The sequence below is a fragment of the Rhinichthys klamathensis genome, unplaced genomic scaffold (assembly GCF_029890125.1).
Source record: "Rhinichthys klamathensis goyatoka isolate OS25496 unplaced genomic scaffold, OSU_Roscu_1.1 h1tg000176l_1, whole genome shotgun sequence".
NCBI lineage: Eukaryota > Metazoa > Chordata > Actinopteri > Cypriniformes > Leuciscidae > Rhinichthys > Rhinichthys klamathensis.
Genome location: NW_026606705.1, coordinates 4,905,063 through 4,916,953, shown reverse-complemented (window position 1 = coordinate 4,916,953; position 11,891 = coordinate 4,905,063). Strand labels below are relative to the sequence as shown.

General features: G+C 42.5%; 1 protein-coding gene across 1 annotated transcript; it reads right to left on the bottom strand.

The window, feature by feature from the left end:
- Nucleotides 1-1,308: 1,308 nt before the first annotated feature.
- Nucleotides 1,309-11,680, bottom strand: LOC130092457 (gastrula zinc finger protein XlCGF8.2DB-like). Its single transcript, XM_056260312.1, has 2 exons — nt 11,534-11,680; nt 1,309-2,158 (listed from the first exon to the last, which is right to left on the bottom strand). Exons 1-2 carry the CDS (start codon nt 11,616-11,618, stop codon nt 1,329-1,331), a joined length of 915 nt encoding a protein of 304 aa, XP_056116287.1. The 5' UTR covers nt 11,619-11,680; the 3' UTR covers nt 1,309-1,328.
- Nucleotides 11,681-11,891: the final 211 nt, after the last annotated feature.

Sequence of the window (11,891 nt, the reverse complement as noted above, 5' to 3'; positions counted from 1 at the left end):
TCCGAATTTCTTCATCTTAAAAACTTGAATCTGTATTTTTTTAAACTGAATATTTGCAGTATTTGAATTCAGAACAAAAAAAACTAGCTGTTTGAAAATACATGTCTATAAAATTCAGCCATAAAAACCTTTCAATTTGTTAAATTTCAAATGTTCAATATTCGTTTAAAAAAATCAAATTCAGAACTATTTAAACTACCACCTAAAATTCAATTTTTTTAGATTACACTTGCAAATAATTCAAATTTACACAATTCAAATTCAAATAATTTTGTCATATTATTAGCTCCATTCCTATGTATGTTTTCTTTTCATATTTCATTACATTATTTACGCAAGTAAACACCCAATACTTGAACAGTTTAAAGTGTAATATGGCAATTTAGGACGCAGCCTCTGAATAGGTACGCAGTAAACCAGCTCTGGCCATGGTCTTGGTTAAGCCGAAAATAGGATACATGACTCGGCAGCGCCGGGGCTGAAACATCCTCACCATGTCCTCCAGTAAAATATAAAACAAAAAAAATGGCAATAGCCAATTCTGTCTCCATAGCTATTTACTCAATTACTGTATATCAAATGAATGATCAGGATGGCAGTTGTACTCTCGCACCGTTGCTTGGCGCCAGGAGCGGTAATAGGGAACACCTGGTTGCGCAATTAAGAAATCCCACGAAGGCTACATGGTGCGTCCTTCCAAGGACGAATAGGCTGCATCCTTTGAAGTCCACGGCCTTCGAAGAATGCAGCCTTCACATTGGGACACAGCTTAAGTCTGCAACCTCTGCATACAACAAAGAGCATTCAGCACAATAGACTCATGAAATGTCAGAAAAATGTATTTTGTATTTAGTGAAAAATAAAAGCATAAATTTCTTCTTTACATTGACTATTTTCCTAACAGTTACGATTTTACCACCTAATTCTCTCAGGTTACAATTAAATCGCCTTCCACCAGAGTGAATGAGCAGGTGATGTTTTAAATTGCTCCTTTTTCTAAACCTCGTCACGCACTTTTTTCCCAGAATGACTTTGCAAAATGTTGTTTCAAGTCTCTTTGATATATAAAACTCTTTCCACACTGAAGACATGTAAAAGGCTTCTCTCCAGTGTGAAGTCTCATGTGAGTTTTGAAGCTTGCACAATTCCTGAAACTCTTTCCAAACTGAGGGCAGGTGAAAGGCTTCTCACCAGTGTGAACTCTTATGTGAACCTCAAGATGATTTTTTTGTGAGCAACTCTTTCCACAGTGATGACACATAAAAGGCTTCTGTCCAATGTGAGTTATTATGTGCCTCTTAAGCCGTTTCTTGTCTGTGAAATTCTGCTCACACTGATGACATAAAATGGTTCTCTCTTAAGTGAATCCTCACATGTTTATTAAGGGTTACTTTTTGTCTGAAACTCTTTCCACACTGATCACACGTGTAAGGCTTCTCTCCAGTGTGAATTCTCATGTGACACCTAAGATATCCTTTTTGTGAGAAGCTCTTCTCACAGAGTTTGCAGGTGTAAGGCTTCTCTCCAGTGTGAACTCTCATATGGGAATCAAATGATTTTTTACATGTAAAAATCATTCCACACTGAGGGCATGTAAAATAGTTCTCTCTTGAGTGAATTCTCATGTGGGAATTAAGGGTTACTTTACGGGTAAAACTCTTTCCACACTGATCACATGTGAAAGGCTTCTCTCCAGTGTGAATGTTCATGTGACACCTAAAGCTTGGTTCTGCTATGAAACTATTTCCACACAGTTTGCAGGTGTAAGGCTTCTCTCCGGTATGAGTTTTTATGTGGTATTTAAGGGCACCATTTTGTCTGAAACTCTTTCCACACTGATCACAGGTGTAAGGCTTCTCTCCAGTGTGAAGTCTCATGTGAACTTTAAGGCTTCCATTTTCAGAGAAACTTTTCCCACACTGTTGGCAGGTGTAGGGCTTTTCTCCATTGTGAACTCTCATGTGGACTTTAAGGTTTTCATGGTGACTGAAACTCTTTCCACACTGAAAGCAGGTGAAAAAAGATCCTTTCCTTCTAACGTTTTTTTGAGAGGAAGTATTTTCAGTCTGTGAGCCACTAAAAGATTTTTCTCCAGTTATCAAATCATGATCTTTAATTTCATTCAGTACTTCACTCTCCTCTTTCAGTGCCATCAGATCTACAGCAGAAAAAGATAAATACAAGTTAAGTCATGTTTAATGGCACAAAGCCAAATACATCAACACATTTAGACATTTCAAGCATCAAAACGAACTAAATGTATGCTAGATCCCCAAACGTAATGGATCTAGTAGGGATGTAACGATTCACTCGCAACCAGTTGAAAATTGATAAAAATGTGTGACGATTCAAGTCGGTTGAAATGTTAAACGAATCGCGATACACGTTTTAAACAGCAGGGCGCGTTTACTGTATAGCCTACCGTGAAGTTGTGAACCTCGCTTTACAGGCACAATAGCAGCGAGCACACATTGGCGTGAAGCTAGAAAGTGTTTTCACTTCATTCATGGAACTTGATCTTGTGTGAGCCAAGGTCAACTTCAAAAAAATCGTGAGAAAATCGTATCGTGAAACCAGTATCGTGAATCGTATCGTGAGATGAGTAGTGTTCTGTTAACTAGATCCTAGGGATGTAACGATTCAAACAGATTTTCTCATTCAATTTCCTGCTGGTGCTATGGAAGCTTGTTTACGCCATTGAATTAAAAATAGAAAAGGTAATTGCGAATTTTCTCAAAATTCTGTCAGAATTCCATGATATACACCGTGTTCCAAATTATTATGCAAATTGGAATTAATTGTCATAAACATTAAATATTTTGTTTTTAAATCAAACTCATGGATGGTATTGTGTCTCCGGGCTCTTTGGATCACTGAAATCAATCTCAGACACCTGTGACAATTAGTTTGCCAGGTGAGCCCAATTAAAGGAAAACTACTAAAGAAGGATGTTCCACATTATTAAGCAGGCAACAGTTTTCAAGCAATTTGGGCAAGAAAAATGATCTCTCTGCTGCGGAAAAGCGTCAAATAGTGCAATGCCTTGGACAAGGTATGAAAACATTAGATATTTCACGAAAACTTAAGCGTGATCATCGTACTGTGAAGAGATTTGTGGCTGATTCAGAGCAAAGACGGGTTCGTGCAGACAAAGGCATAATGAGGAAGGTTACTGCCAGACAAATTCATCGGATTAAGAGAGAAGCTGCTAAAATGCCATTACAAAGCAGCAAACAGGTATTTGAAGCTGCTGGGACCTCTGGAGTCCCGCGAACCTCAAGGTGTAGGATCCTCCAGAGGTTTGCAGTTGTGCATAAACCTACTATTCGGTCACCCCTAACCAATGCTCACAAGCAGAAACGGTTGCAGTGGTCCCAGAAATACATGAAGACTAATTTTCAAACAGTCTTGTTTACTGATGAGTGCGGTGCAACCCTGGATGGCCCAGATGGATGGAGTAGTGGATGGTTGGTAGATGGCCACCAAGTCCCAATAAGGCTGCGACGCCAGCAAGGAGGTGGTGGAGTCATGTTTTGGGCCGGAATCATGGGGAGAGAGCTGGTAGGCCCCTTTAGGGTCCCTGAAGGTGTGAAAATGACCTCGGCAAAGTACATTGAGTTTCTGACTGACCACTTTCTTCCATGGTACAAAAAGAAGAACCGTGCCTTCCGTAGCAAAATCATCTTCATGCATGACAATGCACCATCTCATGCTGCAAAGAATACCTCTGTGTCATTGGCTGCTATGGGCATAAAAGGAGAGAAACTCATGGTGTGGCCCCCATCCTCCCCTGACCTCAACCCTATTGAGAACCTTTGGAGCATCCTCAAGCAAAAGATCTATGAGGGTGGGAGACAGTTTGCATCAAAACAGCAGCTCTGGGAGGCTATTCTGACATCCTGCAAAGAAATTCAAGCAGAAACTGTCCACAAACTCACAAGTTCAATGGATGCAAGAATTGTGAAGGTGATATCAAAGAAGGGATCCTATGTTAACATGTAACTTGCCCTGTTAAGATGTGTTTGATTTAAGTAGCTTTTGATTTCAGTAAATATGATCTCCTTATGCTGCCAATTCAACAAATGACCATTTTCAGTTCTTTACAACCTATAAAATGTTTTCAAACTCTGCTGTGCATAATATTATGGAACAGTGCATTTTCAGTTTTTTATTTTTGAAAAAAATACTGTTTTCGTTGGGTGGTTTGTTCAATGAAATTCGACTTATACCCTAAAAGTTGGTCACATGAAAATTATACTGACTGTCATTTGCATCAACTATTTAGGAAAATCAGTGTAAAATATCATTTGCATAATAATTTGGAATGCGGTGTAAATTCATAATATACTGTATATTCGCAATTGTGAGAAAATGTCTGAATTGTGTTAGATTAAAGGCTCGTTCACACCAAGAACGATAACGATAAAGATATAATTCTAAAAATCGTTCTCCATATTTAAGAATAGCAAAGTTCACACCACAACCATAATGATAAAGATATTAGGAACGATATCATTGAGATCACTTTTAGAACGATTTACAGCCAATCATAATCCACTTGAATTTAAAGGGCTCGCGGATTTAAAATGGCAGACGACATTGTGGTGAAGTTATTCGACGAGGTACAGAAAAATCCAGCTCTGTTTTCACAATTTGACAAGTCAAGCCCCCTTTCAAGAAAATTAAATGGATATGTAAAACAATCGTTCATACCCTCTGAATAAACGGTGAGAAGTATTACCTGAAGTATCCAGCGCTTGTTTCCACAACATAGTCTTGCTTCCTTTGAAGTTGCAGTGGTTTTTATTCCACTATATTGACCACATCAGCTAAATTCACTATTAGATCGATTACACTAGCTTCACTCTAAATCATACTATGTCCTCATCATGCTATGTTTAAAGCAGTGTAAATGCAATAAGAACAGCAAACACATGTTCAATGATGTTGTACAGACTTTGAAACAGCAGCGCATGAGCTTAGAATAAACAGACTGTTATGGATAGATGCAAATATAGTTGTTGTTATAGTTCTTTGTGTGAACGGCCCTTAAGAGTCGCAATTATCTATTACATTTTTTTTTTTTAATCCGTGGCGGAAACAAGCTGTCCATATGCTTCTGATTGCATTAAGAGGAAAAAGCTGTCCATAACGGCTGGTCTAGGATCAGTTTTCTGTGTAATAATAGAATAATGGCGACACTCCGGTGTTTTAAGCGGTGAGTGCTCCCAAATTGTTACGTTTCACGTGTGTTTTTGTATTTTGTATTGTTTTTCTCTTTTCCTCTTTTGTGCTTTTGTTTCTACAAATTATTCTTAGTTTGCGATCATTGGACTATACGGCTGTCCCGACGTCATGGCCAATCCGCTGACGTTCCGGGAGTTTAAAAGGCCCCATTGACAAGGAGAGAGCAGATCAGCGGCAGATCTCAATCAACACCCGAGCCTTTGAGCTGAAATGTCAATTGAGTCATGATCACGTTTATGTTTTTCGTTGCTGATGTATTATTGCACTATTAATTCTGCCGGAGATTTTATGCAAATTTTAAAAGGGCTGATGTACCTGGGTCTGGCATCATACAGATATGACTGTTGAGGATAAAAGAATGAAGAATATGCGGTTACTTTCATTAGCTTTTAGCTTAACTGCATAGTCGAGGGCCAAATTCCGCAGTCTGTTATATAGCAATGGTTCTCTTGCTTCTGCTCTGATTTGGAGAGGTCCTAAGTTCTCATAAGGCAAGTCTCAATCCTGTATGATGTACTGTGTCCAGTATTTTGATGTATGACTTCCTGGCAGATCCATAAACTATACTCCCATAAATCCATTTTTGAATGAATAATTGTCCTTTAAAGTCTCAGAGTACTTAACAATCTGCACCCCATTTAATCCTTGCTAGCACTTTTATAATATCCATTGCTTTAAAACATCTATTTCGCAGCATTTTTATGAGGAATAAAGGATAGTTTTGTCTTTGCGTGGCCTTTCTGTGTGGACTTTTAGGATATTTTAATTAATCGGCATCAGCCAATATGTTTTGCAAATTAGGCAGATTACAGTATTTTTCAGTCGCTAACAAGCGTTTGTCCAACCAGTTGTCACATTTTCAAACCTCTAAACACAATTAGCACAGCATAGGTCTTTTGTGGCCATACCATTCACACATTTCATGTCGTTTTCACACAATATGCAGTCAGTGAACACATTTCCACAATGCTTACATTTTCTTAACAGACAAGCTATACCTCCCAACAAAATTATGGATTGTTTTTGTAGTATTTACAAATGTTAACACACACCATCCCCACAATATCAAAAACAATATTCCAAACATTAGATACAGTATAAAAACCTCTGCTTCTGCAATGATATCAGTTCTAAAACAATATGTCTCAGCTGATAATAAACAAACAATTGAATAATTGACCCACAGCTTATGTATGTTGGGTAAATTTGGCCAACCACAGCTGTTTCCAGTCTGGCTTAGACTCAGTGGCAGGGGTTATTTTGTTCTATTACATTGACACTTATACAGTAAAAGGATGACTTTGAGGAGTGATGTTTTTGGAAACAGAAAAACACTGTAATGTCTGGATGAGGAAGAGTAAGAGCCAGGGAGAAGAGCAGGCCCAGTGAGAGATGCAGGAGCAGTGAGAGGTGCAGGAGCAGTGAGAAATGCAGTGAGAGATGCAGGAGCAGTGAGAGATGCAGGAGCAGTGAGAGGTGCAGGAGCAGTGAGAGGTGCAGTGAGAGATGCAGGAGCAGTGAGAGATGCAGTGAGAGGTGCAGTGAGAGATGCAGGAGCAGTGAGAGGTGCAGGAGCAGTGAGAGGTGCAGGAGTAGTGAGAGATGCAGGAGCAGTGAGAGATGCAGGAGCAGTGAGAGATGCAGGAGCAGTGAGAGATGCAGTGAGAGGTGCAGGAGCAGTGAGAGATGCAGTGAGAGATGCAGGAGCAGTGAGAGATGCAGTGAGAGATGCAGTGAGAGGTGCAGGAGCAGTGAGAGGTGCAGTGAGAGATGCAGGTGCAGTGAGAGATGCAGGAGCAGTGAGAGATGCAGGAGCAGTGAGAGGTGCAGGAGCAGTGAGAGGTGCAGGAGCAGTGAGAGATGCAGGAGCAGTGAGAGATGCAGTGAGAGATGCAGTGAGAGGTGCAGTGAGAGATGCAGTGAGAGGTGCAGGAGCAGTGAGAGGAGCAGTGAGAGGTGCAGTGAGAGATGCAGGTGCAGTGAGAGATGCAGGAGCAGTGAGAGGTGCAGGAGCAGTGAGAGATGCAGGAGCAGTGAGAGATGCAGTGAGAGATGCAGTGAGAGGTGCAGTGAGAGATGCAGGAGCAGTGAGAGATGCAGTGAGAGATGCATGAGCAGTGAGAGATGCAGTGAGAGATGCAGGAGCAGTGAGAGATGCAGTGAGAGGTGCAGTGAGAGATGCAGGAGCAGTGAGAGGAGCAGTGAGAGGTGCAGGAGCAGTGAGAGGTGCAGGAGCAGTGAGAGATGCAGTGAGAGGTGCAGGAGCAGTGAGAGGTGCAGTGAGAGATGCAGGAGCAGTGAGAGGTGCAGGAGCAGTGAGAGATGCAGTGAGAGATGCAGTGAGAGATGCAGTGAGAGATGCAGGAGCAGTGAGAGATGCAGTGAGAGGTGCAGGAGCAGTGAGAGGTGCAGGAGCAGTGAGAGATGCAGTGAGAGGTGCAGGAGCAGTGAGAGGTGCAGTGAGAGGTGCAGTGAGAGGTGCAGGAGCAGTGAGAGGTGCAGTGAGAGATGCAGTGAGAGATGCAGTGAGAGGTGCAGTGAGAGATGCAGGAGCAGTGAGAGGTGCAGTGAGAGATGCAGTGAGAGGTGCAGGAGCAGTGAGAGATGCAGTGAGAGATGCAGGAGCAGTGAGAGATGCAGTGAGAGGTGCAGGAGCAGTGAGAGGTGCAGTGAGAGGTGCAGGAGCAGTGAGAGGTGCAGTGAGAGATGCAGTGAGAGATGCAGGAGCAGTGAGAGATACAGTGAGAGATGCAGGAGCAGTGAGAGGTGCAGTGAGAGATGCAGTGAGAGGTGCAGTGAGAGATGCAGTGAGAGGAGCAGTGAGAGGTGCAGGAGCAGTGAGAGATGCAGTGAGAGATGCAGTGAGAGATGCAGGAGCAGTGAGATATGCAGTGAGAGGTGCAGGAGCAGTGAGAGGTGCAGTGAGAGGTGCAGGAGCAGTGAGAGGTGCAGTGAGAGATGCAGTGAGAGGTGCAGTGAGAGGTGCAGTGAGAGATGCAGGAGCAGTGAGAGGTGCAGTGAGAGATGCAGTGAGAGGTGCAGTGAGAGATGCAGTGAGAGGTGCAGTGAGAGATGCAGGTGCAGTGAGAGATGCAGTGAGAGATGCAGGAGCAGTGAGAGGTGCAGGAGCAGTGAGAGGTGCAGTGAGAGATGCAGTGAGAGGTGCAGTGAGAGGTGCAGTGAGAGGTGCAGTGAGAGATGCAGGAGCAGTGAGAGGTGCAGTGAGAGATGCAGTGAGAGGTGCAGTGAGAGATGCAGTGAGAGATGCAGTGAGAGGTGCAGTGAGAGATGCAGGTGCAGTGAGAGATGCAGTGAGAGATGCAGGAGCAGTGAGAGATGCAGGAGCAGTGAGAGATGCAGGAGCAGTGAGAGATGCAGTGAGAGATGCAGGAGCAGTGAGAGGTGCAGGAGCAGTGAGAGATGCAGTGAGAGGTGCAGTGAGAGATGCAGGTGCAGTGAGAGATGCAGTGAGAGGTGCAGGAGCAGTGAGAGATGCAGTGAGAGGTGCAGTGAGAGATGCAGGTGCAGTGAGAGATGCAGTGAGAGATGCAGGAGCAGTGAGAGATGCAGTGAGAGATGCAGGAGCAGTGAGAGATGCAGTGAGAGATGCAGTGAGAGGTGCAGTGAGAGATGCAGTGAGAGATGCAGTGAGAGGTGCAGGAGCAGTGAGAGGTGCAGGAGCAGTGAGAGGTGCAGGTGCAGTGAGAGATGCAGTGAGAGGTGCAGGAGCAGTGAGAGGTGCAGGAGCAGTGAGAGATGCAGGAGCAGTGAGAGGTGCAGTGAGAGATGCAGGAGCAGTGAGAGATGCAGTGAGAGATGCAGTGAGAGGTGCAGTGAGAGATGCAGTGAGAGATGCAGTGAGAGGTGCAGGAGCAGTGAGAGGTGCAGGAGCAGTGAGAGGTGCAGGTGCAGTGAGAGATGCAGTGAGAGGTGCAGGAGCAGTGAGAGGTGCAGGAGCAGTGAGAGATGCAGGAGCAGTGAGATATGCAGTGAGAGATGCAGGAGCAGTGAGAGATGCAGTGAGAGATGCAGGAGCAGTGAGAGATGCAGGAGCAGTGAAAGGTGCAGTGAGCGATGCAGGAGCAGTGAGAGATGCAGTGAGAGGTGAAAAAAAACTGACTTGCTTTTTACTGGAATGCTTTTGAATGTGAACATTACTGTACATGTGGACATACAGTTCCCAACAAAGAAATTGAGTGTAAAAACGGTGGATTGCAAGTTTTGCATGCAAATACCTGTAAAACTGAAACATAAAAGTCTATGCAGTTTTTGTAATGTCAACAATAGCCAGTATTTTGAAACCTGGTGTACTTTGATTGACTGCATGTACCTTGTGAAGTGAAAACAAGTATTATTCTTTGACAGAATAATTTCATTTTGAGTCAGATTTCCAGTGTTTTGGTAGTTAGTGTGTGCAGAGAAAGATGTGTTCTATTTTAAAAAGAAAAGTTAGTATATATTTAATGGGTAAGCGCTTGTTAGCGATTGAAAAAAACTGTAATAGGCAGGCGCATCTGCGAGCAGCTAAGCATTGTTGTGGAACACGTGACGCTGCCTCGGGTCCAGCCCAACGAGCCCAGCGGCTAAATTATTATAGTAGCCTGTAGGGGTGTGACGAGATCTCGTGCCACGAGATCTCGCGAGACTAAATATGACGAGATTTCTCATCGAGTGAAAAAGCTGTCTCGCAATATCGCCATGAATATTTCACCGCTACACTCACATTCGCCTAAACTATCGTTTTGTTGTTTTTATAAAAAAAAATAAAAACCATTATAAACTAATGTGAAAGTCTGCTCTGCTCATCCAGCACGAGTTGCTGTTGCAATCAGTGCAGCACGAATCACAGTTCACTGATCGCGTGACGATGGCGGAGCGGAGGATTCGTTGCGCAACAGACTAAACGTCTGATAATGTCTTATCTTCTAGAATATGCGCGCTCAGCACCGCTGCTCCCTATACGCGCGGTCACGAATTTGTAAGTAAAACACAAGCTCCCTGATGTGCATTGCGCACAAATTAGGCTGCATACATACAATAGTCCGTCTCCCAATATCCATCTCTGGACTGTTTATTTGCGGCTATGGTCTCTGTTTGCACTGCGAATATTGGGAGAGCACTGTACTGTCTATGACTGTAACGTATAAAGGACAACAGACAAGGGAGGCTCCGTTTCTGAACTTATAATCGGAACGCTGTAGAGACAAACACACCAGCCTCGTTTCTCTCTACCCGGCCTTTTCTGAACTCACCGCATTAACCCTATATCTGCCGGTGCAAAATAAAACAGCAATTTCACAACAATTATAAGGAGTCTGTGTGCTAACTTTGATTATGGTTGCACTTATTGTTTGCACTTAATAAGACTAAGAGAAAACTGTTATTTATTTTTGTTATTTATACTGTTTTTATTTCTCTGTTCAATGTATGTAAAGGAGTTCAGTTAGGAGGTCACACACAGCCTCAATCAGAAGTTCTGAAAGCTCTTACATGTACAGTAAGGTCTGAAGAGACTCATGTGAAATCATACAGGAGAAAAGCCAGTCAATAAAAACCTTTTACAGTGCTTGAATATTGTTTTCTTTCAATGCATTTGATAATTCATACTCATAAAGTAGACCTGAAATGACATGCATTAGAAGATTATTAGTTAAAACATTGAAAAATGCACCTGCATACTATTTTTCCAGTCATGAATTTTGTCATTGAGGATATCTGAAAAATTGTGCAAAAATGTCGTCTCGTTCTCGTGAACCCAATCTCGTGTCTCGTCTCGTCTCGTGAGATAAGCGTCTCGTCACACCCCTAGTAGCCTGAGTTGTATACCAAACAAAGCAAGTAAGAGATTTATTGCATTGTTGCCAGCTTCAATGATCATAACGAAACTTTGTGAGATCGCGATGAACTGACAAAGCGACAGCGTTTTAGTGATTGTAAAGTGAGCGGTCCTGGCTCGCTTATGAGGCTTCAGCCTGTGTTATCCATTGAATATAGATTTTCATGCTGATAAGAGGACCGACGGCCTAAGTGCACAAATTTGTCCGTTGGTGTTTAGAAGTGATTTATTGAACAATTTTGTTGTTCAATAAATCACTTGTATCACTTCTTATTACTCAACTTTTAGATTTTATGAGATAAAAAAAGGAAATCGGCCAAACATATCGGCAAAAATAAATCGGCATCATATATCACCCAGAGAAAAACCCATATCGGTCGACCTCTAGTCAGGAAGGGCTTACTGATTTGATAAGAAATTACTGAGTTCAGTTTTGAGTATGAAACCCACCTGTTTGTTCCTCAGTATCTTCTTGTTTCATGGTGAATACTTCTTCAATCTTCATGTCTTCACTCTCCTCTTTAATAAATGCCATCTTTATAATAGTGTCACATGGATCTCAGTCGTTTCACCAGGAGTTTTTCTGTGTGTTTGGACACTGTCCTGTTTAAGATGAGAATAATCAACAGAAAGAAATTAAAATCCAAACTAAATCACTGGATGCGTCTCAATCAGCTCTTTAGTTTAGTAATCAGTGCAATGGGAACGGGAAGTGGGTCAGTACGAGATTTCATTATTTTCAATTTCATGATGACTTTAATGCCCTTACATGGCCTAATTAAAGGAGAACTCCGGCGCAAAATGAACC